The 27714-nt window shown below is 43.6% G+C and overlaps 1 protein-coding gene and 1 long non-coding RNA gene across 4 annotated transcripts in view; one reads left to right on the top strand and one right to left on the bottom strand.

The window, feature by feature from the left end:
• LOC138440758 (cytochrome P450 4A24-like) overlaps positions 1–11059 on the top strand; it is a 54781-nt gene extending 43722 nt beyond the window's left edge. For 2 of the 3 annotated variants that reach the window (XM_069590611.1, XM_069590603.1), the window contains exons 10-12: positions 7229–7293; positions 7418–7494; positions 9821–11057. In XM_069590611.1, coding sequence (XP_069446712.1) covers positions 7229–7293; positions 7418–7494; positions 9821–10016 — 338 coding nt within the window. In that variant the 3' untranslated portion in view covers positions 10017–11057. Of the gene's footprint in view, positions 1–7228; positions 7294–7417; positions 7495–9820 lie in introns of all 3 variants that reach the window. The other variant, XM_069590618.1, reaches the window with a different exon arrangement.
• An 8053-nt stretch (positions 11060–19112) lies between these two features.
• LOC138440774 (uncharacterized) lies at positions 19113–21175 on the bottom strand. Its single transcript, XR_011257127.1, has 2 exons — positions 21002–21175; positions 19113–20395 (listed from the first exon to the last, which is right to left on the bottom strand). It is a non-coding gene; the product is annotated as an uncharacterized lncRNA (long non-coding RNA).
• Between the last annotated feature and the right edge of the window lie 6539 nt (positions 21176–27714).

Here is a 27714-nt window from a genome sequence, read left to right as displayed (position 1 = left end):
GGAGAAGACTCTTGAGAGTCCCTTGGACTACAAAGAGATCACACCAGTCATTCCTAAAGGAAATCATTCCTGAATCCTCATTGGAAGGACCAATGCTGAAGCTGAAGCTCCAGTACTTCGGCCACCTGATGCGAAGAGCTGATGCATTAGAAAACACTCTGATGCTGGGAAAGATTGAAGGCAGGAGGAGAGGGGGAAAACAGATGATACGATGGTTGAATGGAATCACTGACTCAATGGACATGAGTTTGAGCAAGCTCCAAGAGATGGTGTAGAACAGGAAAGCCTGGTGTGCTACAGTTCTAGGGGTGGCAAAGGGTTGAACCTGAGTGACTGAACAACAACGACACTAAAATAATTACCTAAAATTCGGGGAGTAAGCAGAGTGATGTGGTAAGTGGAAGTGCATATATGCACATGTTTTCATCCACCCAGCCAGTCTACGTCTTTTGGTTGGTGCATTTAATCCATTTACATTTAAGGTAATTATTGATATGTATGATTCTATTCAGTTCAGTTCCTTTCAATCACTCAGTCATGTCTGACTCTTTAGACCCCATGAACCGCAGCATGCCAGGCTTCCCTGTCCATCATCAACTCCCAGAGTCCACTCAAACTCACGTCCATTGAGTTGGTGATGCCATCCAACCATCTCATCCTCTGTCGTCCCCTTCTCCTCCTGCCCTCAATCCTTCCCAGCATCAGGGTCTTTTCAAATGAGTCAACTCTTCACATTAGGTGGCCCAAGTATTGGAGTTTCAGCTTCAGCATTAGTTCTTCCAATGAACACCCAAGACTGATCTCCTGTAGGATGGACTGGTTGGATCTTCTTGCAGTCCAAGGGACTCTCAAAAGTCTTCTCCAACACCACAGTTTAAAAGCATCAATTCTTCAGTGCTCAGCTTTCTTTATAGTCCAACTCTCACATCCATACATGACCACTGGAAAACCATAGCTTTGACTAGATGGACCTTTGTTGGCAAAGTAATCTGTCTGCTTTTTAATATGCTGTCTAGGTTGGTCATAACTTTTCTTCCAAGGAATAAATGTCTTTTAATTTCATGGCTGCAATTACCATCTGCAGTGATTTGGGAGCCCCCAAAAAATAAAGTCTGACATTGTTTCCACTGTTTCCCCATCTATTTACCATGAAGTGATGGGACCAGATGCCATGATCTTTGTTTTCTGAATGTTGAGCTTTAAGCCAACTTTTTCACTCTCCTCTTTCACTTTCATCAAGAGGCTTCTTAGTTCCTCTTCATTCTCTGCCATAAGGGTGGTGTCATCTGCATATCTGAGGTTATTGATCTTTCTCCCGGCAATCTTGATTCCAGCTTGGGTTTCCTCTAGCCCAGCATTTCTCATGATGCACTCTGCATATAAGTTACATAAGCAGGGTGACGTTATACAGCCTCAACATACTCCTTTTCCTATTTGGAACCTGTCTGTTGTTCCATGTCCAGTTCTAACTGTTGCTTCCTGACCTGCATATAGGTTTCTCAAGAGGCAGGTCAGGTGGTCTGGTATTCCCATCTCTTTCAGAATTTTCCACAGTTTATTGTGATCCACACAGTCAAAGGCTTTGGCATAGTCAATAAAGCAGAAATAGATTTTTTTCTGGAATTCCCTTGCTTTTTGTTGATCCAGCAGATGTTGGCCATTTGATTTCTGGTTCCTCTGCCTTTTCTGAAAGGCAGCTTGAACATCAGGAGGTTCACAGTTCACGTACTGCTGAAGCCTGGCTTGGAGAATTTTGAGCATTACTTTACTAGCGTGTGAGATGAGTGCAATTGTGCAGTAGTTTGAGCATTCTTTGGCATTGCCTTTCTTTGGGATTGGAATGAAAACTGACATTTTCCAGTCCTGTGGCCACTGCTGAGTTTTCCAAATTTGCTGGCATATTGAGTGCAGCACTTTCACAGCATCATCTTTCAGGATTTGAAATAGCTCAACTGGAATTCCATCACCTCCACTAGCTTTGTCTGTAGTGGTGCTTCCTAAGGCCCACTTAATGTCACATTCCAGGATGTCTGGCTCTAGGTGAGTGATCACACCTTCGTGATTATCTTGGTCGTGATGATCTTTTTTATATAGTTCTTCTGTGTATTCTTGCCACCTCTTCTTAATATCTTCTGCTTCTGTTAGGTCCCTACCATTTCTGTCCTTTATTGAGCCCATATGATTCTATTACCATTTTCCTAATGTTTTGGATTTATTTTCTGCAGGTCTTTTCCTTCTCTTGTTTTTCCTACCTAGAGAAATTCCTTTAGCATTTGTTTTAAAGCTGGTTTCGTGGTGCTGAATTCTCTTAACTTTTGCTTGTCTGGTCTGGAAAGCTTTTTTTTCCTCCCTGAAATCTGAAGAAGAGTCATTTTGGGTAGAGTATTCTTGGTTGTATCTTCTTCCCTTTCATCACTTTAAATACATGCTGTTCCATTCTGGCTTGTAGAGTTTCTGTTGAGAAATCAGCTGATAGCCTGCTGGGGGTTCTCTTGTATGTTATTTGTTGTTTTCCCCTTGTTGTTTTTAATATTTTATCTCTGTCTTTAATTTTTGTTAGTTTGATTACTATATGTTTCCATGTGTTCCTCCTTGAGTTTATCCTTTCTGGGACTCTCTGTACTTCCTGGACTTGGTTGACTATTTCCTTTCCCGTGTTCTGGAAGATTTCAGCTATTATCTCTTCAAATATTTTATTTGGTCCTTTCTCTCTCTCTTCTCATTTTGAGACCCCTACATTGCAGATATTTAGGCTGTCTTCATTTCTTGTCATTCTTTTTTCTATAGTCTGTTCTACAGCAGTGATTCCCACAATTCTGTCCTCCAGGTTATTTTTCCATTTTTCTGCTTCAGTTATTCTGCTACTGATTCCTTCTAGTGTATTATTTATCTCTGTTTGTTTATTCTTTAGTTGTTCTGGGTCTTTGGTCAACAGTTCATTTCATCTTCTCAATCTTTGCTTCTATTCTTTTCATGAAATCCTGGATCATCTTCACTTTCACTATTCTGAATTCTTTTTCTGGAAGGTTGCCTATCTCCACTTCATTTAGTTGTTTTTCTGGAATTTATCTTGTCCCTTCATCTGGGACATAACTTTCTGTTTTTTCATCGTGATTAACTGTCTGTAATATGGTTTTTGTTTTAGTCACTGCGAGACTGTGCTTATTCTTGCTTCTTCTGTCTGCCTTCTGTTGAATGAGGCTAAGAGACTTGTGTAAGTTTCTTGATGGGACTGGTGATGGAAAAACTGGGCCTTGCTCTGTTGTACAGGGCCCTGCTCAGTTATGCTTTAATCTAATTATCTGCTGATGAGTGGGGTTGCACTCCCTCTGTGGTAGTTATTTGGTCTGAGGCAATGCAGCTCTGGGGTCTACAGGCTGTATGGTAGGGTGAATGGTGAATTCCAAGAGGGTTTATGCCAAGGGGGACCTTCCAGTTCCCCTGTCCCTGTGGTAAGCCCCTTCAGACCCATGCCTCCACAGGAGGCCCTCCAACACTAGTAGGTAGTTTTTGTTAGTCTCCTGTGAAGTCAGTTCTCTTCTCCTTTGGGTCTTGGTGCATGCAAACTTTTGTTTAAGCTCTCCAAGTGTGGAGTCTGTTTCCCTCAGTCCTCTGGAAGGCCAGTAATCATATCCTGTGTGCCCTCAAGTTTCTCTCTCCAGAGAGATTCCCAGTCCCTTTGTCAGATGCCCATGCTGAGGAGCCTGACTTGGGGTTCAGAACCTTCACAATAATGCAAGAACTTCTTCAGTATAATTGTTCTCCAGTCTGTGGGTCACCCACTTGGCAGGATTTGGGATTTGATTTGATCATGATTGCACCCCTCCTACTGTCTTGCTGCAGCCTCTTTGTCTTTGGTCGTGGGTTATCATTTTTTGTTGGGTTCCAGCGTCCTCCTGTTGATGGTTGTTCAACAGCTAGTTCCAATCTTGGTGCTCACGCAGAAGGAGATGCATGCACATTCTTCTACTCTGCTGTCTTGAACCAGAAACTAGAGTTGTTTAGCCACGAAGTCATGCCCTACTCTTTTGTGACCCTAGCTCTGCTGGTAAAGAATCTGCCTGCAATGAAGGAGACCCCGGTTTTATTCCTGGGCCGGGAAGGTCCCCTGGAGGAGGGCATGGCAACCCAGTACAGTATTCTTGCCTGGAGAATCCCCATGCACAGAGGAGCCTGGCGAGCTACAGTCCACGGTGTCACAAAGAATCAGACATGACTGAACAACTAAGCACAGACTTAGCCCTCCAGCCTCCACTCTCCATGAGATTTCCCAGGCAAGAATACTGTCCTGGGTTGTTATTTCCTTTTACATACATACATATATATATATATATATATATATATATATATATATATATACACACACACACACACACACATATGTGTATATATATACATATATATGTATAGAATATATATGTATATACATATATATATATAAAACATTGAACAACTCAGTTCAGTCCAGTCACTCAGTCGTGTCCAACTCTTTGCAACCCTATGAATAGCAGCAGGCCAGGCCTCCCTGTCCATCACCAACTCCTGGAGTCTACCCAAACTCATGTGCATCAAGTCGGTGATGCCATCCAGCCATCTCATCCTCTGTCATCCCCTTCTCCTCCTGCCCTCAATCCCTCCTAGCAGCAGGGTCTTTTCCAATGAGTCAACTCTTCACATGAGGTGGCCAAAGTATTGGAGTTTCAGCTTGAGCATCATTCCTTCCAATGAATACCCAGGGCTGATCTCCTTTAAGATGGACTGGTTGGATCTCCTTGCAGTCCAAGGGACTCTCAAGAGTCTTCTCCAACACCACAGTTCAAAAGCATAAATTATTTGGTGCTCAGCTTTCTTCACAGTCCAACTCTCACATCCATACATGACCACTGGAAAAACCATAGCCTTGACTAGACGGACCTTTGTTAGTGAAGTAATGTCTCTGCTTTTGAATAGGTTGGTCATAGCTTTAATTCCAAGGAGTAAGGGTCTTTTAATTTCATGGCTGCAGTCACCATCTGCAGTGATTTTAGAGCCCACAAAAATAAAGTCTGACTCTGTTTCCACTGTTTCCCCATCTATTTCCCATGAAACAGTGGGACTGGATGCCATGATCTTCGTTTTCTGAATGTTGAGCTTTAAGCCAACTTTTCACTCTCCTCTTTCACTTTGATCAAGAGGCTCTTTAGTTCCTCTTCACTTTCTGCCATAAGGGTGGTGTCATCTGAATATCTGAGGTTATTGACCTTTCTCCCGGCAATCTTGATTCCAGCTTGTGCTTCTTCCAGCCCAGTGTTTCTCATGATGTACTCTGCATAGAAGTTAAATAAGCAGGGTGACGTTATACAGCCTTGACGTACTCCTTTTCCTATTTGGAACCAGTCTGTTGCTCCATGTCCAGTTCTAACTGCTGCTTCCTGACCTGCATACAGGTTTCTCAAGAGGCAGGTGAGGTGGTCTGGTATTCCCATCTCTTTCAGAATTTTCCACAGTGTATTGTGATCCACACAGTCAAAGGCTTTGGCATAGTCAATAAAGCAGAAATAGATGTTTTTCTGGAACGCTCTTGCTCTTTCCATGATCCAGCAGATGTTGGCAATTTGATCTCTGGTTCCTCTGCCTTTTCTAAAACCAGCTTGAACATCAGAGAGTTCACGGTTCATGTATTGCTGAAGTCTGGCTTGGAGAATTTTGAGCATTACTTTACTAGCGTGTGTGATGAGTGCAATTGTGCGGTAGTTTGAGCATTCTTTGGCATTGCCTTTCTTTGGGATTGGAATGAAAACTGACCTTTTCCAGTCCTATGGACACTGCTGAGTTTTTCAAATTTGCTGGCCTATTGAGTGCAGCACTTTCACAGCACCATCTTTCAGGATTTGAAATAGCTCAACTGGAATTCCATCACCTCCACTAGCTTTGTGATGCTTCCTAAGGCCCACTTTGACTTCACCTTCCAGGATACCTGACTCTAGGTGAGTGATCACACCATCGTGATTATATGGGTTGTGAAGATATTTTTTGTACTGTTCCTCTGTGTATCCTTGCCACCTCTTCTTAATATCTCCTGCTTCTGTTAGGTCCATACCATCTCTGTCCTTTATCGAGCCCATCTTTGCATGAAATGTTCCCTTGTTATCTCTAATTTTTGAAGAGATCTCTAGTCTTTCCCATTCTGTTGTCTTCCTCTATTTCTTTGCATTGATCACTGAGGAAGATTTTCTTTTTATCTCTCCTTTCTATTCTTTGGAACTCTGCATTCAAATGGGAATAGCTTTCCTTTTCTCCTTTGCTTTTCACTTCTCTTCCTTTCATAGCTATTTGTAAGGCCTCCTCAGTCAGCCATTTTGGTGGTTTTTTTTTTTTTGCATTTCTTTTTCCATGGGGTTAGCTTTGATATATATATATATATATATATATATATATATATATATATACATATATACACACACACACACACACACAAGATTTACAGCTAGCAACATCCAATTAAAAACATGATTGACACATAACTTGAATGCAACAAAAGCTCAATAAACAAATGTTAACCCTTGAATGTGGTCTTATAATGGAAACTAAAACTAGTTCCTTGAAACATGAAGACTTAAGAGAAAAGCAGACGGAAGCAGGGGGAAGCATGCTTCTTCCACACGGATCTAAGTAAAGAAGGGAGCTTAGGGACTCCACTGTCATGGGTCGGATAGTCCAGTCTCTGAGGATTCCTCTGGTGGGTGGCAGAGAGCAGCTGATGATGAAGTCTGGGAGCCCTGCCATGGCTGGAGGCTACCCACTGATTCACCTCACAGTGGGTCTGAATCCCAGCCCTTCCCCATTTTGGCTGTGCAATCATAGACGCATCCCTTAATCTTTCTGAGGCTCAAATGCTTCATCGGTTCACGGGGATAGAACTGCCTTCCTTGAGGGCTGTGTGAGGATTAAATGAGTTATTGCACATTCCCCAGGGTTATGATGGCACTTGATAAATGTGAGTTGTCACCTGAGTTGCTCCTAAATGTAAGCCTCCAATTCTCTTACTTCTCAATCCTGGGTCCTGATCACCTACTCCTAACAGAGCTCATGTGCTTTTTCATGCCCAGCCCACCTGTCTTGCAAGAACATCATTTCATTCAGAGTGATGGAGGGTGCTCCCATGGTGGTTCCCAGGACTTTTGTGAAGACATACTCCCCCTGCTTCATGGGGACCATCAGGCTTCTTTCTCTCCTCTCTGTCCCACAGGAATCTTAGTCTCCCTCTCCTTTTATGGACTTCATCACAACCCAACCGTGTGGCCGAACCCGGAGGCAAGTTGGTGGTGTGAGGAGGGGATGGGATGCTCTCTCCACACCAGCCACTCCTGCTCCTGCTCTGTGGATTGATGTGAGAAGTTTGACCCCCACTGTCCTAGCCCCATTGTTCTCTCTGCAGGTGTTTGACCCATCCCGGTTTGCACCAGGTTCTACTCGACACAGCCATGCCTTCCTGCCCTTCTCAGGAGGGTCCAGGTGAGGCCTCTGTACCGCGGGAAGCAGGTGTCACTGGTTGCTCCCTGCTGTGTGTGACTGTCTACATTCGTACGCGGTGCATGAAGTTCTGTCCTTATGTGTTGATGTATTGAGAAGGAGGCATGGGTCTCCATGTACAAGAAGGTCTTTATGGCCCACCACAATGACGTTGACCTCCTGATGTCCACAAGGACTGACATCATTTCCATCTCAGTGACTGATCCAAAGTATCCAGGGTTTTCCTCACTTTAGGAGTATGACATTTTAACATTAGAAGTCTTCTTGAAAGTTAAACTACACATGTCTGGTTTGGGCAATTTCAGTCACCTTAAAAGATGGTTTCCTCTATTCCCACATTACTAGTCAGCCTACTGCCTTTCTACTTAATTCACCAGTCCACCTCTCACTGTATCTATTGTGTTTGCCTGGGTTTGGAATATCAGTTACCTTCCACGTCCTGAGGCTTCAAGTCATGTCTGTGATCAGTCACAGTTGTTGTTTGAATAAGTTTCACAGTCATGAGTGTGTTCTCTAGTTCTACAGTACATCTGACATAATTTTGACTTCATATTAATATAACCATGACATATTTTCCTGTTGCCAAAATTCTTTATATAATAGCAGAAGTTATATATCATAGTCTCAGAGTCTACAGAGTCTAATGTTAGCAAGATAAAGAGTAAAGTGCAGGACAATCAAGTCAGCTTTTGGGAGAAAACTATTCTTTGTTTGACAAGCATTTGTAAAGTCCCTTGAATGTAAAGTATAAAGCACCCTTGGAATAGCTATTAACCTGGATGATACATTCATAAATGACTAAAGATCTTAAAGGCTACAGAACCTCCCCTAAAATATTAACTTCAGTGACTTAGTAACTTAGTAAAAACAAGCTTTTTCTGACTCTACAGTTCTAGGAAATTTTCAACTGTGAATCAACATACACGGAACAGCTTTGAAGCAAATTGTCTTCCTGAATTGCTTCTAGGATTTGGTTTACACCAGGGTCCAGTCCTTCCTTGTAGACATGGCTGCACGTCATGCAGCTGCCACTAGAGGAAATGGGAGAGTAGGCAGCTTGATTTTAGGTCAGAATGAATATTTGTTATACTGTCAGTCCATCTGAGTTGTTTTCTATTCAATTAATATTCTTTAAATATGAAAGCGTGTCTCCATGTGCCAAGACCTGTGCTAGGAGATGGGAACACAGAGATGATAACGCTGTCCTCCCCCAGGGCTCACTGTCAACAAATCAACATGTCTACTCAAGACAGATGTCATTCACACATCCACTCTTTCACTCATTCATTCATTGGGCAGACTGTGGAAGGATCCATGATCCAGCACTATGCTGGGCACTGGATGTGATGTGTCCTTGAGTTAACACTCATGGGAGCCTTGAGGGTCCCGAGTGGGAAGAGGAGGTGATAGTAGTGAGAGTGCAGAGGGGGTGAGGGTGGTGGGTGGTGGTCACTGGATTGAGCCTTCAGCATGAGGATGGCAAAGGCGAGGGGAGGGGACCTCAACAGTTGATGAGTCAGAAAAAGGAGCTGGACAGACCCTAGGTGAGTAAGGAATAATCCAGAGAGGGCAGTGATGCAGCTAAGGCATTGGGACGTGTCCTCCCTGTGGTACAGAACATAGCAGGCCTGGAGCTACTGTGGGTTTAGAGAGAAGGGCAGAATGGAGGCTGAAAAGACCAGATGAGGAGCCCAAGGGATGGTTAGGAGGGCCATTTCTAGATTAGAATGGAATGTTCCAAAGTTAGATTGACTGAGGGGCTGAGGGGGACAGGAAGCCAGACCATTAATTGGGAGGCAAATGGTCAGCTGGTTAGGGTTGTTAACCCATGTCCCACCAGGAAGCCTCCCTGTTGCCATTCTGATTCCTTACACAACCCTGTCTTGTCATCTCTGGGAACTGGGCAGCCTGTCTGTCCACCGTAGGTGGTAAGGTCCTGAGAGGGTGTCCACCCTGCCCCCATACAGTGCCCTGGCCTGACCTGAAACCAGGAACTGCCCATGGATGAGTGAATAAAGTACTAGTTCACAGTTCTCGATCCACTTGACTTGACTCTGTGACTTAGAGCACTGATGCTCCCCAACAGGATTTCCTGCTGAGAGCAGAAGTAGGAGGTTGGAGACAGTCCTTAGAGAGGTGGGCTTTGGCATAGGTCAGGGGGAGAGTTTGGCCCAAGGCTTGGCTGTCAAGTTCAGTGTGATGAGTAAGGAAGGGATCAGGGCTGGGCCATGTGGAGGACAGCCCTGAATCCCTGTGCTCAGCAGGGGTTGGAAGCCTCTGCTCTCTTCCTTTTTATCTCCCAACCCAGGAACTGCATCGGGAAGCAGTTTGCCATGAATGAGTTGAAGGTGGCCGTGGCCCTGATCTTGCTTCGCTTTGAGCTGTCACCGGATCCCTCCAGGGTCCCTGTGCCCACTCCAGTCATGGTGCTGAGATCCACAAATGGGATCCACTTGCAACTCAGGAAGCTGTCTGATCCAGGTGGAGACAAGGACAAGCTCTGAGGGCGCCTACCCGCCATCCTGTCTTGCTGTCACTCTCCCTGTCCTTGCCTTTTTGCCCACTTCCTGTTTCTGTCTGCCCCCTACCAGCTTGCCTCATCTTCTGCCTCCTGCCCAGCAGCAGGCTTTCTGCCCTTCTCATCTCACCTTTCTCCAGGCTCTCTATTTGCTGTCTCTCCATCTGTCTCTGACCCCCTGTATCTCTCACTGTCCACAGGAATCCTGATCACCCGACACCCTCCAGTCTGTCTGTTCTCTCCTGTGTTTCTCCCCTTCTGCCTGCCTGTCTGACCCTGAATTCACATATATTTGCTTCTAAAATAATTTGCCATTAGCTTAGGGACTTGGGGCTTCTCTGATGGCTCACAGGGTATAGAACCCACCTGGTACCCAGGAGCCACCAGAGACTCAAGTTCAATATCTGGGTCAGGAAGATCCCCTGGAGAAGGAAATGGCAACCCACTCCAGTATTCTTGCCTGGGAAATCCCATGAACAGAGGAGCCTGGTAGATTGCAGTTCACAGGATGGCCAAGAGTTGGACTTGACTGAGCACAGGGCAGAATATCTTAGAGACTTAGAACAATACCAAGTTATTCTCTGAAGGCTCTGGAGTGAGAAATCTGAAGTGGGTTTCCCTGGGAAAAGGAAGATGTTGGTGGGCTCCCCCTCCAAGGATCTAGGACAGGGTCCCACTCTGTGCCTTTTCTGCATCTAGCGCTGCAATCCTTGCATTCTTTGGCTCCTGGGCCCTCCTCCCTATCTGAATCGAGCAGCATCTTAAATGTCCCTCTGCTTCTGTCTTCACATCACTTTCTCCTTCACCAAGACTTTGTAATTAGAGGAACAACTCAGATAAGACAGACTTGTTCTCCTATCTGGTGATTAGGATGAGGACACCTGGGCAGGCATTGCTGGACGTGTTAAGTCTTGTGTGACCACCGTCAGCCTGTCTCCAGCTCTGTCCAATGGGTGACGGGCCTACCCATGTGTCAGTCATGTGGCTTCCCCTCTCTTGCTCTCCCTTAATAAAGTTCACAGCATCATATGGAGTGTACTTGTCTTCTGTGAAAGGAGCTGGATGAAAAAAAAGAAAGAAGTGGAGGGAAGACAGTAGAGAGGAGGAGGGGAGATGACACCGGCTCTGTGGGGCTGGAACCCCAGCAGGGAAAGTGTGTCTGGCCCCACTGCAGCCTCACACGCTGGGGTCCCTCATGCCCCACATGCTGCCTGGCGCCTGAAGCCCCCATGATAGCTGAGGCAGGAGAAAGGGCTCATCTCCAAAGGCTCAGAGGGAAGATGCTCACACGAGCACCTGTCGGGGAAGGAGCCTCCTGCTCTTCCATGGTGGCTTCCTCATCACATCTGTAGAGGGGCCCAGCCAGCACCCACCCTGTGCTAGCAGGGAAGACGTTACAGACTTGGCCAGACACACGGGGCTTCTTCACCCCAAATGAGATTTGAGCAAAGTCCAGGCTGGCCTTCTCTCCAGTCCCTCGGCTGCCCTTCCTCTCAGGCAGGGCCTCAGGCTCCTCAGAAGCCTAGAGTGGGCAGCTGTGTTGGAGGGTCTGGGAGGAGCCAACTGGGCACAAGGCTTGGCTACTGGGAACAGGTGTCAGACCCAAATCCAGGACAGCTGGTGGCACCTCCCCCTCAGGATAGCACCTTGGAGTCCCTGGCATATGTGCCCAGCCACTCTGAGTGAGGACGGCCTTCTTCAGCCCTGCCATTCCTAGAGACCATGTTGGGGCCTGTCCTCCTGACCCTGGGCACTGACCAGAATCAGGCCCTTTGCACTCCTCCTCTAGCCTCTCTGCACTCAGCCTTGCTCTCTCTGGTTCTGCACAGGTTCCCTTCCTTCCCACCCCTGCCCTTCCTAGCCTAGGGCCCTGGTGCCACAGGAGACCTCCCGGCAGCCTACATGCGTAGTAAAAGGGCATCTCCCTCAGCTCCTGCCTGCAGCCGAGACCTTTGCACCAGTCTTCATACACGCCCTGATTCCCAAGTCACTTAGCTAGTTCATTCTGCTCCAGAAAGGGCCCAGATGGTATTCAGTGCTAGACCAGCGATAGGGCAGGAGGGTTAGTTGGGAGTGTCCTGGACAAGAAATTTGGCAGATCTGCTAGAGTCAGGTGTTGCAGAAGAGCTCAGACTGATCATTCTAAAAGCATGGGATGATGGTCCCTCACTCTCTTTACTATTCCTAGTGCTAAACCACATTTCTGAACCAATAAAGGAAAGTCTCTTTGTTCAGAGTCTACGTGGAAGGGGAAGAAGAGATCTGAGAGGAACCCAAGAGTGGGGAAGGTTGGGCTGGGGGGATGCTGAGTGTAGGTGGTTACCCACCCCTGACTTTTAATATGGACGGGTGACCCCATTGGTTGTGTGTGAACTACCTATCGTCATGAGGCCAGACAAATGAGGATGGTGTTGGGACTGGAGTTAAGCTGGTGAGGGAGCTGTTCAGGAGGAAAAGGCTCTTGAGAGAGCCGGCTTCCAAGTAATTCTTTATGGAAATCTTTGGTGTTTTGCTTTTTTGAATCATGGGCATTAGATTTGATCTTCGAAGGGAGAATGATGACATCATGATATAAGAGACTAAAGATGAAGGTTTTCCCATCCCTTGTTTTTTGACTTATGATCTCCATGACTTTCTCAGTGTACAACCCTCTAGAAGCACTCTTTACCTGTTAGACTCCTATTCACCCTTCACAGCCCCATTTTTTTTAGTTTTCTCCTTTCCTTCTTATCCCAGTCAGTATTCAGTCCTCCACCACAAGCTTTATCATTTGTATTGCGCTAGTGTAGCTTTCTGTTTTAACATAGCCTGTGAGCTCAAGAAATATTTGCTGAGTGAATGATTGACTGAATGAGCATTCCTAGGAGATACCTAGGAAATGAATTATTATCGTACCTTTCAAAGGAGACTGAAGCTTAGAGAGTACAAGTCACTGGCGCCATATATAGTGAAACTGCCCTAGGTCAGGCCTCCTGAATCCAAGGCGAGTGCTCCACCCACTAACACAGTCACCAGCACTCACTGCAGAGCTGATGGGACAAGACTCCAGGAACATTTCAGAGGACATGGGGCTGGCAGCAAGAAGGTCCAACGGAGAAGGATTTCACATCAGTGGGGACTCTCAGAGGCTATTTTTCTCTGTCCACATCACTTTTCCTCTCTGAAATTAGTTTTCCTCTCTAAAACGGGAATGATAAGAAAACCAGCCATGACAAGTGAACGAACTAGACTGTGACTGTCTTGACGTCAAGCAAGTTTCCACTCTGCTTTGCTTTCAGCTGTGTCTCAGTGCCGAGCAGACTGCCTGCCACATTGTAGGTGCACATTAAATACATGGTGATAATATGAAGAAGGAAAAGTAGGGGTGCACTCGGCCATTTTCACCATCAGCGAGAAACTCTTTCCCCCACTTTTCCCCAAAGTGTATCCTCTGCAGTTAATTGACTCTGGAGGCCCAGTTCTGGATTCTGCCCTCATCTTCACCCTCTCCTAGGTGAAATAACTTTCCATTGTATTTTCCACATAAAATTCCATATACAATGGAATATTACCCAGCCCTAAAAAAACAATGAAATAATGCCACTTTCAGGAACATGGATGGACCTAGAGATTATCATACTAAGTGAAATAAGTCAAAGATAAATATCATATGATATCACTTAATATATGAAATTAAAAAGATGGTAAAAATAACTTATTTCTGAAACAGAGACAGACTCATAGAATTCAAAAACAAATTTACCATTACTAAAGGGGAAAGGTGAGGTTGGAGGGACAAATTAATACTTTGGGATTAACATATACATCCTACAATGTATCAAAGAAATAATCAACAAATCCCTACTGTATAGCACAGGGAAATCTACTCAATATTCTGTAATAACTTTTATAGGAAAAGAATCTGAAAAAGAATGGATATATGTATATATGTGAATGTGAAGTCACTCAGTCGTGTCCGACTCTTTGCGACCCCATGGACTGTAGCCTACCAGGCTCCTCTGTCCATGGGATTTTCCAGGCAATAGTACTGGAGTGGATTGCCATTTCCTTCTCCAATATGTGTGTGTGTGTGTGTGTGTGAATCACTTTGCTACATATCTGAAACTAACACTTTGTAAATAGACTATATACCAGTATAAAATCAGACTTAAACAATTTTTTAAACCAAAGAAACCCTTCACCTAAACACCATGAATTATCAGTTGAAATCCAGAATGTTATAGACAGAATTACACCAATAAAAGAACTAACCTGTGTTATAAGTGTAAGATGACTGCACTTACCGACACTGAGACTAACCATACTTGCTACAGCTTCTCATTAAACATTCATTTACACCCCAAAGAGCATATCATACATATGTGTTATTTTACACTGGCACTTCAGAAAGACTCATCTCACAATTAGTCCTCCTCTCAAACTGTAAGCCACATAGAGACATTTCCCTTGAAGGTAGATGACAAAATAATATAGAAGATTGTACAAGATGGATAATAGATTTCACTGAACACTAAAGCATGGCACATTTACTTTAGAAAATAAAATGTTGCCCAGTACAGTTCAGTTCAGCTCAGTTGCTCAGTCGTGTCCGACTCTTTGTGACCCCATGAATCGCAGCACGCCAGGCCTCCCTGTCTATCACCAACTCCCGGAGTTCATTCAGACTCACATCCATCGAGTCAGTGATGCCATCCAGCCATCTCATCCTCGGTCGTTCCTTTCTCCTCCTGCCCCCAATCCCTCCCAGCATCAGAGTCTTTTCCAATGAGTGAACGCTTTGCATCAGGTGGCCAAAGTACTGAAGTTTCAGCTTTAGCATCATTCCTTCCAAAGAAATCCCAGGGCTGATCTCCTTCACAATGGACTGGTTGGATCTCCCTGTAGTCCAAGGGACTCTCAAAAGTCTTCTCCAACACCACAGTTCAAAAGCATCAATTCTTCGGCGCTCAGCTTTCTCCACAGTCCAACTCTCACATCTATACATGACCACAGGAAAAACCATAGCCGTGACTAGACAGACCTTAGTCAGCAAAGTAATGTCTCTGCTTTTGAATATACTATCTAAGTTGGTCATAACTTTTCTTCCAAGAAGGAAGCGTCTTTTAATTTCATGGCTGCAGTCACCATCTGCAGTGATTTTGGAGGCCCCCAAAATAAAGTCTGACACTGTTTCCACTGTTTCCCCATCTATTTCCCATGAAGTGATGGGACCAGATGCCATGATCTTCGTTTTCTGAATGTTGAGCTTTAAGCCAACTTTTTCACTCTCCTCTTTCACTTTCATCAAGAGGCTTTTTAGCTCCTCTTCACTTTCTGCCATAAGGGTGGTGTCATCTGCATATCTGAGGTTATTGACCTTTCTCCCGGCAATCTTGATTCCAGCTTGTGTTTCTTCCAGTCCAGTGTTTCTCATGATGTACTCTGCAGATAAGTTAAATAAGCAGGGTGACATATACAGCCTTGACGTACTCCTTTTCCTATTTGGAACCAGTCTGTTGCTCCATGTCCAGTTCTAACTGCTGCTTCCTGACCTGCATACAGGTTTCTCAAGAGGCAGGTGAGGTGGTCTGGTATTCCCATCTCTTTCAGAATTTTCCACAGTTTATTGTGATCCACACAGTCAAAGGCTTTGGCATAGTCAATAAAGCAGAAATACATGTTTTTCTGGAACTCTCTTACTTTTTCCATGATCCAGCAGATGTTGGCAATTTGATCTCTGGTTCCTCTGCCTTTCCTAAAACCAGCTTGAACATCAGGAAGTTCACAGTTCACGTATTGCTGAAGCCTGGCTTGGAGAATTTTGAGCATTACTTTACTAGCATGTGAGATGAGTACAATTGTGTGGCAGTTTGAGCATTCTTTGGCATTGCCTTTCTTTGGGATTAGAATGAAAACTGACCTTTTCCAGTCCTGTGGCCACTGGTGAGTTTTCCAAATTTGCTGGCATATTGAGTGTGGCACTTTCACAGCATCATCTCTCAGGATCTGAAACAGCTCAACAGAAATTCCATCACCTCCACTACTTTTGTTCGTAGCGATGCTTTCCAAGGCCCACTTGACTTCACATTCCAAGATGTCTGGCTCTAGATGAGTGATCACACCATCATAGTTATCTGGGTCATTAAGATCTTTTTTGTACAGTTCTTCTGTGTATTCTTGCCACCTCTTCTTAATATCTTCTGCTTCTGTTAGGTCCATAACATTTCTGTCCTTTATTAAGCCCATCTTTGCATGAAATGTTCCTTTGGTATCTCTAATTTTCTTGAAGACATCTCAAGATGTCTTCTGTTGTTTTCCTCTATTTCTTTGCATTAATCACTAAAGAAGGCTTTCTTATCTCTTCTTGCTATTCTTTGGAACTCTGCATTCAGATGCTTATATCTTTCCTTTTCTCCTTTGCTTTTCACTTCTCTTCTTTTCTCAGCTATTTGTAAGGCCTCCCCAGACAGCCATTTTGCTTTTTTGCATTTCTTTTCCATGGGGATGGTCTTGATCCCTGTCTCCTGTACAATGTCACGAACCTCATTCCATAGTTCATCAGACACTCTATCTATCAGATCTAGGCCCTTAAATCTATTACTCACTTCCACTGTATAATTATAAGGGATTTGATTTGGGTCATACCTGAATGGTCTAGCGGTTTTCCCTACTTTCTTCAACTTACGTCTGAATTTGGTAATAAGGAGTTCATGATCTGAGCCACAGTCAGCTGCTGGTCTTGTTTTTGCTGACTGTATAGAGCTTCTCCATCTTTGGCTGCAAAGAATATAATCAATCTGTTTTCGGTGTTGACCATCTAGTGATGTCCCTGTGTAGAGTCTTCTCTTGTGTTGTTGGAAGAGGGTGTTTGCTATGACCAGTGCATTTTCTTAGCTCTGCTTGATTCCGCATTCCAAGGCCAAATTTTCCTGTTACTCCAGGTGTTTCTTGACTTCTTACTTTTGCATCCCAGTCCCCTATAATGAAAAGGACATCTTTTTTGGGTGTTAGTTCTGAAAGGTCTTGTAGGTCTTCATAGAACCGTTCAGCTTCTTCAGCATTACTGGTTGGGGCGTAAACTGGATTACCATGATATTGAATGGTTTGCCTTGGAGACCAACAGAGATCATTCTGTCGTTTTTGAGATTGCATCCAAGTACTGCATTTCCAACTCTTTTGTTGACCATGATGGCTACTCCATTTCTTCTGAGAGATTCCTGCCCTCAGTAGTAGATATAACGGTCATCTGACTTAAATTCACCCATTCCAGTCCATTTTAGTTTGCTGATTCCTAGAATGTCGACGTTCATTCTTGCCATCTCTTATTTGACCACTTCTAATTTGCCTTGATTCATGGATCTGACATTCCAGGTTCCTATGCAATATTGCTCTTTACAGCATCGGACCTTGCTTCTATCACCAGTCACACCCACAGCCGGGTATTGTTTTTGCTTTGGCACCATCCCTTCATTCTTTCTGGAGTTATTTCTCCACTGATCCCTGATAGCATATTGGGCACCTACTGACCTGGGGAGTTCCTCTTTCAGTATCCTATCATTTTGCCTTTTCCTACTGTTCATGGGGTTCTCAAGGCAAGAATACTGAAGTGGTTTGCCATTCGCTTCTCCAGGGGACCACATTCTGTCAGACCTCTCCACCATGACCTACCCATCTTGGGTTGCCCTGGGGGCATGGCTTAGTTTCATTGAGTTAGACAAGGCTGTGGTCCTAGTCCCAAGATGGCAAATATTATCCCTGGAAGTCCAATTGCCCTTGAAGGGACGCCAACAACAGATGGACTTCTAGCAAGCATTGTGTGCCTGCCACCCACCCTAGCAGGTTCACTGAGAGATGCTATTGTTGCACATGTTGTGAGAAATATGGAAGATGAAGGCCTGAATATATAGAGGGATTGGATATTATATAGTATTTACCTCTCATGGGCCAGCTATTTTCTGGTTATCCCTCCAGAAGACTGTAAAGGCACCAAGGCACAGACTGAGCTCAGGAAAACAGCATGAAGCAAGAGTGAAGGGGGCAGTGCACAACTGTTGAGAGAATGACATAGCCCAAGGGCATAACATAAACCCGTTAAAGTCAAATGGGTCCATGTTGACAGACAAGTCAAATTCAACTAAACTTTGATCCTCAGTCTGCAAACTAAATGACACAGCTAAAAGCTCCATGACAGTTCCAAAGCACTGTCAAAAGATCAAGAAGTGTGTGGTTCCCCAATTGTTGGAATGACCCTCCCACTTATCAGCATGTGAAATCACCCAGCCCATAAAAACTAACCACACATTTCATGGCCACTGCACTTGCCCTCTGCTATGGCCCACTCTGTGGAGTGTGCTTCTCTCTGAATCTGAACAAATCTACCTCTTACCTATCACTGTGTCTCTCACTGAATTTTTGAGAGACACAATGAGACATCAATGAGACATCAAGAGCCTGAACTTCATTAGGTCCTAAAACCAGGCACCATGGGTTTTGGCTGGGCTCAAGTCCCATTCGAATACGACTGAGTGACTAAGCGTAGCACAGAGTCCCTGCCACATGGGTTTGAGTCCCAATCTTAGGTAATCGGCTTCAAACACAACTTTCAGAAATGGAAAGATGATGACCTGCCCAATACTTTGGAAGCAGTGGCATAGATGAAGAGAGGAGCTGTAGGACGGGAGGAAAAAGCAGTGGGAAAACATGCCAAGGAATCCCCTTCATAACCTGCCAGAAAATCTGCTAAATACCTGACCTGTGCTCACAGTTTTCATTGGCCTGATCCTTGGCACAAAGAAGATTAAGGACAGAAGAACCCCCACCTGCTTGGACAACAGTTACTACATAGCCCCAGCCAGAGTCCCTCAGTTGCACCTACTGAAGCTCGCCTGTCCACAGGGCGTTTGAGGAAACACGAAACAAGAGATTGTAAAGGAATTAAGATTTTGTTAGCTGTGTGTCCTTCCAGCCATAGGAGCCAGGACCTTCTAACTTAACTGGAGATCTCCTGGAATCTGAGACTGACCACGTGAGATTTCTACCAAGTTTGTTTTTGATGCCCCAGTTTTCAACATGCTGGACTTCTTGGCACTTCCACTGCATTGTGTTTTCTTTTTTTTTTTTATTAATTCATTTATTTTACTTGAAGGCTAATTACTTTACAATATTATAGTGGTTTTTGCCATACATTGACATGAATCAATCATGGGTGTACATGTGTCCCCCATCCTGAACCGCCCTCCCACCTCCCTCTCCATCCCATCCCTCAGGGTCATTCCAGTGCACCAGCCCTGAGTGCCCTGTCTCATGCATCAAACCTGGACTGGCGATCCGTTTCACATATGATAATATACATGTTTCAATGCTATTCTCTCAAATCATCCCACCCTCACCTTCTCCCACAGAGTCCAAAAGTCTGTTCTTTACATCTGTGTCTCTTGCTATCTCACATATAGGGTCATCATTACCATCTTTCTAAATTTCATATATATGTGTTAATATACTGTATTGGTGTTTTTCTTTCTGGCTTACTTCACTCTGTATAATAGGCCCCAGTTTCATCCACCTCATTAGAACAGATTCTTTTCAATAGCTGAGTAACATTCCATTGTGTGTATATACCACAGCTTTCCTATCCTTCACCTGCCAATGGACATCAAGGTTGCTTCCATGTCCTAGCTATTGTAAACAGTGCTGAGATGAACATTGGGGTACACGTATCTGTTTCAGTTCTGGTTTCCTTTGTGTGTATGTCCAGCAGTGGCATTGCTGGGTCATATGGCAGTTCTAGTTCCAGTTTTTTTAAGGAATCTCCATACTTTTCTCCATAGTGGCTGTACTAGTTTGTATTCCCAGCAGCAGTGTAAGAGGATGCCCTTTTCTCCACACTGTCACCAGCACTTATTGTTTGTAGGTAATGGCACCCCACTCCAGTACTCTTGCCTGGAAAATCCCATGGATGGAAGAGCCTGGTGGGCTACAGTCCATGGGGTCGCTAAGAGTCGGACACAACTGAGCGACTTCACTTTCACTTTTCATTTTCATGCATTGGACAAGGAAATGGCAACCCATTCCAGTGTTCTTGCCTGGAGAATCCCAGGGACGGAGGAGCCTGGTGGGCTGCCATCTATGGGGTCGCACAGAGTCAGACACGACTAAAGCGACTTAGCAGCAGTAGCAGCAGCAGACTTTAGTAGCAGCGATCTGACCGGCATGAGATGGTACTTCACTGTGGTTTTAATTTGCATTTCTCTGATAATGATATTGAATGGTTTGCCTTGGAGGCGAACAGAGATCATTCTGTCGTTTTTGAGGCTGCATCCAAGTACTGCATTTCCAACTCTTTTGTTGACCATGATGGCTACTCCACTTCTTCTGAGGGATTCCTGCCTGCAGTAGTAGATATAATGGTCATCTGAGTTAAAGTCACCCATTCCAGTCCATTTTAGTTCGCTGATTCCTAGAATGTCGACATTAACTCTTGCCATCTCTTGTTTGACCACTTCCAATTTGCCTTGATTCATGGATCTGACATTCCAGGTTCCTATGCAATATTGCTCTTTACAGCATCGGACCATGATTCGATCACCAGTCACATTCACAGCTGGGTATTGTTTTTGCTTTGGCTCCATCCCTTCTTTCTGGAGTTACTTCTCCACTGATCTCCAGTAGCATGTTGGGCACTTACTGACCTGGGGAGTTCCTCTTTCAGTATCCTATCATTTTGCCTTTTCCTACTGTTCATGGGGTTCTCAAGGCAAGAATACTGAAGTGGTTTGCCATTCCCTTCTCCAGGGGACCACATTCTGTCAGACCTCTCCACCATGACCCACCCATCTTGGGTTGCCCTGGGGGCATGGCTTAGTTTCATTCAGTTAGACAAAGCTGTGGTCCTAGTGTGATTAGATTGACTAGTTTTCTGTGAGTATGGTTTCAGTGTGTCTGCCCTCTGATGCCCTCTTGCAACACCTACCATCTTACTTGGGTTTCTCTTACCTTGGACATGGGGTATCTCTTCACGGCTGCTCCAGCAAAGTGCAGTCGCTGCACCTTACCTTGGACGAAGAGTATCTCCTCATCACCACCCTTCCTGACTTCAACGTGGGATAACTCCTCTAGGCCCTCCTGCGCCCGCGCAGCCACCACTCCTTGGACGTGGGATTGCTCCTCCCGGCCGGCTCCGCTGACCTCAGATGTGGGGTGGCTCCTCCCCGCAGCCCCTGACCTCGGACATGGGGTAGCTCCTCTCAGCCGTTCCTGTGTAGTCACAGCCTGGCACTTTCGGCCACTGCCCCTGACCTCGGACGTGGGGTAACTCCTCTTGGCCATCGCCCTTTGGGCATGGGGTTCTCCTGGCTTCTGCCCCTGACCTCAGACATGGGGTAGCTCCTCTTGGCTGCGCGTAGTGCGCCGGTGGCAGCTGCCCGCGCTTAGTGCACCTGTCTCAGCCACAGACAAACCATTCAATATCACAGAAATCCAAGTCTATGCTCAACAAGTAATGCTGAAGAAGTTGAAGTTGAACAGTTCTATGAAGACCTACAAGACCTTTTAGAACTAACACCCCAAAAAGATGTCCTTTTCATTATAGGGGACTGGGATGCAAAAGTAAGAAGTCAAGAAACACCTGGAGTAACAGGAAAATTTGGCCTTGGTATGCAGAATGAAGCAGGGCAAAGACTAATAGAGTTTTGCCAAGAAATGCACTGGTCATAGCAAACACCCTCTTCCAACAACACAAGAGAAGACTCTACACATGGACATCACCAGACGATCAACACCGATATCAGATTGATTATATTCTTTGCAGCCAAAGATGGAAAAGCTCTATACAGTCAACAAAAACAAGGCCAGGAGCTGACTGGCTCAGATCATGAACTCCTTATTACCAAATTCAGACTTAAATTGAAGAAAGTAGGGAAAACCACTTGACCATTCAGGTATGACCTAAATCAAATCCCTTATGATTATACAGTGGAAGTGAATAATAGATTTAAGGGCCTAGATCTGATAGATAGAGTGCCTGATGAACTATGGAATGAGGTTCGTGACATTGTACAGGAGACAGGGATCAAGACCATCCCCATGGAAAAGAAATGCAAAAAAGCAAAATGGCTGTCTGGGGAGGCCTTACAAATAGCTGAGAAAAGAAGAGAAGTGAAAAGCATAGGAGAACAGGAAAGATATAAGCATCTGAATGCAGAGTTCCAAAGAATAGCAAGAAGAGATAAGAAAGCCTTCTTTAGCTATCAATGCAAAGAAATAGAGGAAAACAACAGAATGGGAAAAACTAGAGATCTCTTCAAGAAAATTAGAGATATCAAGGGAACATTTCATGCAAAGATGGGCTCAATAAAGGACAGAAATGGTCTGGACCTAATAGAAGCAGAAGATATTAAGAAGAGGTGGCAAGAATACACAGAAGAACTGTACAAAAAAGATCTACACAATCCAGATAATCACAATGGTGTGATCACTCACCTAGAGCCAGACATCTTGGAATGTGAAGTCAAGTGGGCCTTGGAAAGCATCACTATGAATAAAGCTAGTGGAGGTGATGGAATTCCAGTTGAGCTATTTCAAATCCTGAGAGATGATGCTGTGAAAGTGCCACACTCAATATGCCAGCAAATTTGGAAAACTCAGCAGTGGCCACAGGACTAGAAAAGTTCAGTTTTCATTCCAGTCCCAAAGAAAGGCAATGCCAAAGAATGCTCAAGATACCACACAATTGCACTCATCTCACATGCTAGTAAAGTAATGCTCAAAATTCTCCAAGCCAGGCTTCAGCAATATGTGAACCGTGAACTTCCAGATGTTCAAGCTGGTTTTAGGAAAGGCAGAGGAACCAGAGATCAAATTGCCAACATCAGCTGGATCATGGAAAGAGCAAGAGAGTTCCAGGAAAACATCTGTTTCTGCTTCATTGACTATGCCAAAGCCTTTGACTGTGTGGATCACAATAAACTGTGGAAAATTCTGAAAGAGATGGGAATACCAGACCACCTCACTTGCCTCTTGAGAAATCTGCATACAGGTGAGAAAGTAACAGTTAGAACTGGACATGGAACAACAGACTGGTTCCAAATAGGAAAAGGAGTACGTCAAGGCTGTATATTGTCACCCTGCTTATTTAACTTCTATGCAGAGTACATCATGAGAAACGCTTGACTGGAAGAAACACATGCTTGGATCAAGACTGCCGGAAGAAATATCAATAACCTCAGATATGCAGATGACACCACCCTTATGGCAGAAAGTGAAGAGGAGCTAAAAAGCCTCTTGATGAAAGTGAAAGAGGAGAGTGAAAAAGTTGGCTTAAGGCTCAACATTCAGAAAACAAGGATCATGGCATCCAGTCCCATCACTTCATGGGAAATAGATGGGGAAACAGTGGAAACAGTGTCAGACTTTATTTTTGGGGCTCCAAAATCACTGCAGATGGTGACTGCAGCCATGAAATTAAAAGACGCTTACTCCTTGGAAGAAAAGTTATGACCACCCTAGATAGCATAATCAAAAGCAGAGACATTACTTTGCTGACTAAGGTCCATCTAGTTAAGGCTATGGTTTTTCCAGTTGTCATGTATGGATGTGAGAGTTGGACTGTGAAGAAGGCTGAGCACCAAAGAATTGATGCTTTTGAACTGTGGTGTTGGAGAAGACTATTGAGAGTCCCTTGGACTGCAAGGAAATCCAACCAGTCCATTGTGAAGGAGATCAGCCCTGGGATTTCTTTGGAAGGAATGATGCTAAAGCTGAAACTCCAGTACTTTGGCCACCTCATGCGAAGAGTTAACTCATTGGGAAAGACTCTGATGTTGGGAGAGATTGTGGGCAGGAAGAGAAGGAGACAACAGAGGATGAGATGGCTGGATGGCATCACAGACTTGACGGACGTGAGTCTGAGTGAACTCTGGGAGTTGGTGATGGACAGGGAGGCCAGGAGTGCTGCAATTCATGGGGTCACAAAGATTCGGACACGACTGAGCGACTGAACTGAACTGAACTGAACTGATAATGAGTGATGTTGAGCATCTTTTCATGTGTTTGTTAGCCATCTTTATGTCTTTTTGGAGAACTGTCTGTTTAGTTCTTTGGCCCATTTTTTGATTGTGTCTTTTATTTTTCTGGAATTGAGCTGCAGGCACTGCTTGTATATTTTTGAGATTAATTCTTTGTCAGTTGTTCTGTTTACTATTATTTTCTCCCATTCCGAACGCTGTCTTTTCACCTTGCTTATAGTTTCCTTCGTTGTGGAAAAGCTTTTAAGTTTAATTAGGACCCATTTGTTCACTTTTGCCTTTATTTCCATTACTCTGCGAGGTGGGTCATAGAGGATCCTGTTGTGATTTCTGTGAGAGAGCGTTTTGACTATGTTTTCCTCTAGAAGTTTTATAGTTTCTGGTCTTACATTTAGATCTTTAATCCATTTTGAGTTGATTTTTGTGTATGGTGTTAGAAAGTGTTCTAGCTTCATTCTCTTACAAGTGGTTGACCAGCTTTCCCAGTACCACTTGTTATAGAGATTATCTTTTCTCCATTGTATATTCTTGCCTCCTTTGTCAAAGATAAGTTATCCATAGGTGTGTAGATTTATCTCTGGGCTTTCTATTTTGTTCCATTGATCTATATTTCTGTCTTTGTGCCAGTACTATACTGTCTTGATGACTGTAGCTTTGTGGTATAATCTGAAGTCAGGCAGATTGATTCCTCCTGTTCCATTCTTCTTTCGCAAGATTGCTTTGGCTATTCGAAGTTTTTTGTATTTTCAAACAAATTGTGAAATTATTTGTACTAGCTCTCTGAAAAACAACATTGGTAGCTTGATAGGAATTGCACTGAATCTATAGTGAGTTGTATACTCATAGTATATAGTTTTCTATATATAGGTCTTTTGTTTCTTTATGTAGATTTATTTCTAAGTATTTTACTCTTTTTGTTGCAATGGTGAATAGAATTGTTTCCTTAATTTCTCTTTCTGTTTTCTCATTGTTACTGTATAGGAATGCAAGGGATTTGATTTCTCTGTGTTAATTTTATATCCTGCAACTTTACTATATTCATTGATTAGCTCTAGTAATTTTCTGGTAGTGTTTTTAGGGTTTTCTATGTAGAGGATCATGTCATCTGCAAACGGTGAGAGTTTTACTTCTTCTTTTCCAATTTGGATTCCTTTTATTTCTTTTCTTTTTTTTTTTCTTTCTTTTCTGATTGCTGTGGCTAAAACTTCCAAAACTATGTTGAATAGTAGTGGTGAGAGTGGGCACCCTTGTCTTATTCCTGACTTTATGGAAAATGCTTTCAATTTTTCACCATTGAGGATAATGTGTTAGCTGTGGGTTTATCATATATGGTTTTTATTATGTTGAGGTATGGACTGGAAGAAACACAAGCTGGAATCAAGATTGCCCGGAGAAATATCAATTACCTCAGATATGCAGATGACACCACCCTTATGGCAGAAAGTGAAGAGGAACTCAAAAGCCTCTTGATGAAAGTGAAAGAGGAGAGTGAAAAAGTTGGCTTAAAGCTCAACATTCAGAAAACAAGGATCATGGCATCCGGTCCCATCACTTCATGGGAAATAGATGGAGAAACAGTGGAAACAGTGTCAGAGTTTATTTTGGGGGGCTCCAAAATCACTGGAGATGGTGATTGAAGCCATGAAATTAAAAGACTCTTACTCCTTGGAAGAAAAGTTATGACCAACATAGATAGCATATTCAAAAGCAGAGACATTACTTTGCCGACTAAGGTCCATCTAATCAAGGCTATGGTTTTTCCAGTAGTCATGTATGGATGTGAGAGTTGGACTATAAAGAAAGCTGAGCACTGAAGAATTGATGCTTTTGAACTGTGGTGTTATAGAAGACTCTTGAGAGTCCCTTGGACTGCAAGGAAATCCAACCAGTCCATTGTGAAGGAGATCAGCCCTGGGATTTCTTTGGAAGGAATAATGCTAAAGCTGAAACTCCAGTACTTTGGCCACCTCATGTGAAGAGTTGATTCATTGGAAAAGACTCTGATGCTGGGAGGGATTGGGGGCAGGAGGAGAAGGGGACGACCGAGGATAAGATGGCTGGATGGCATCACTGACTCGATGGATGCGAGTCTGGGTGAACTCCGGGAGTTGGTGATGGACAGGGAGGCCTGGCGTGCTGCGATTCATGGGGTCACAAAGAGTCGGACATGACTAAGTTACTGGACTGAACTGAACTGAACTGATGTTCCTTCTATGCCTGCTTTCTGGAGGGTTTTTATCATAAATGGACATTGAATTTTGTCAAAGGCTTTCTCGGCATCTGTTGAGATAATCTTGTTTTTTTATCTTTCAATTTGTTAATGTGGTGTATCACATTGATTGATTTGTGAATACTGAAGAATCCTTGCATCCCTGGGATAAAGCCCACTTGGTCATGATGTGTGATCTTTTAAATATGTTGTTGGATTCTGTTTGCTATAATTTTGTTGAGGATTTTTGCATCTATGTTCATCAGTGATATTGGCCTGTAGTTTTCTTTTTTTGTGGTGTCTTTGTCAGGTTCTGGTATTAGGGTGATGGTGGCCTCATAGAATGAGTTTGGCAGTTTACCTTGAAGCCATCTCGTCCTGGGCTTCTGTTTGTTGGAAGATTTTTGATTACAGTTTCTATTTCCATTCTTGTGATGCGTCTGTTAAGACTTTCTATTTCTTCCTGGTTCAGTTTTGGTTATACTTTTCTAAGAATTCATCCATTTCTTCCAAGTTGTCCATTTTATTGGCATATAGTTGCTGATAGTGTCTTATGATCCTTTGTATTTCTGTGTTGTCTGTTGTGATTTCTCTATTTTCATTTCTAATTTTGTTGATTTGATTCTTCTCCCTTTTTTTCTTGATGAGTCCGGCTAATGTTTTATCTATTTTATTTATCTTCTCAAAGAACTAGCTTTTAGTTTTGTTGATTTTTGCTATAGTCTCCTTTGTTTCTTTTTCATTTGTTTCTGCCCTAATTATTATGATTTATTTCCTTCTACTAATCCTGGGGTTCTTCATTTCTTCTTTTTCTAGTTGCCTTAGGTATAAAGTTAGGGTATTTATTTGATTTTTCTCTTGTTTCTTGAGGTAAGCTTGTATTGCTATGAACCTTCCCCTTAGCACTGCTTTTACTGAATCCCATAGGTTTGGGGTTGTCATGTTTTCATTTGTTTCTATGCATATTTTGATTTCTTCTTTGATTTTTCTCTGTGATTTGTTGGTTATTCAGAAACATGTTGTTTAGCCTCCACATGTTTGTATTTTTAATGATTTTCCCCCTGTAGTTGACATCTAATCTTACTGCATTGTGATCAGAAAAAAATGCTTGAAATGATTTCAATTTTTTTTTTTAATTTACCAAGGCTAGATTTATGGCCCAGGATGTGATCTATCCTGGAGAATGTTCTATGTGCACTTGAGAAAAAGGTGAAATCATTGTTTTGGGGTGAAATGTCCTATAGATATCAATTAGGTCTAACTGGTCCATTGTATCATTTAAAGTTTGTGTTTCCTTGCTAATTTTCTGTTTAGTTGATCTATCCATAGGTGTGAGTGGGGTATTAAAGTCTGTCACTATTACTGTGTTCCTGTTAATTTCCCCTTTCATACTTGTTAGCATTTGCCTTACATATTGTGATGCTCCTATATTGGGTGAATATATATTTATAATTGTTATATCTTCTTCTTGGATT

Source organism: Ovis canadensis, chromosome 1, assembly GCF_042477335.2.
Source record: "Ovis canadensis isolate MfBH-ARS-UI-01 breed Bighorn chromosome 1, ARS-UI_OviCan_v2, whole genome shotgun sequence".
NCBI classification, from domain to species: domain Eukaryota; kingdom Metazoa; phylum Chordata; class Mammalia; order Artiodactyla; family Bovidae; genus Ovis; species Ovis canadensis.
Note: the sequence above shows the minus strand (reverse complement) of the source record. Positions and strands in the feature narration are given on the sequence as shown.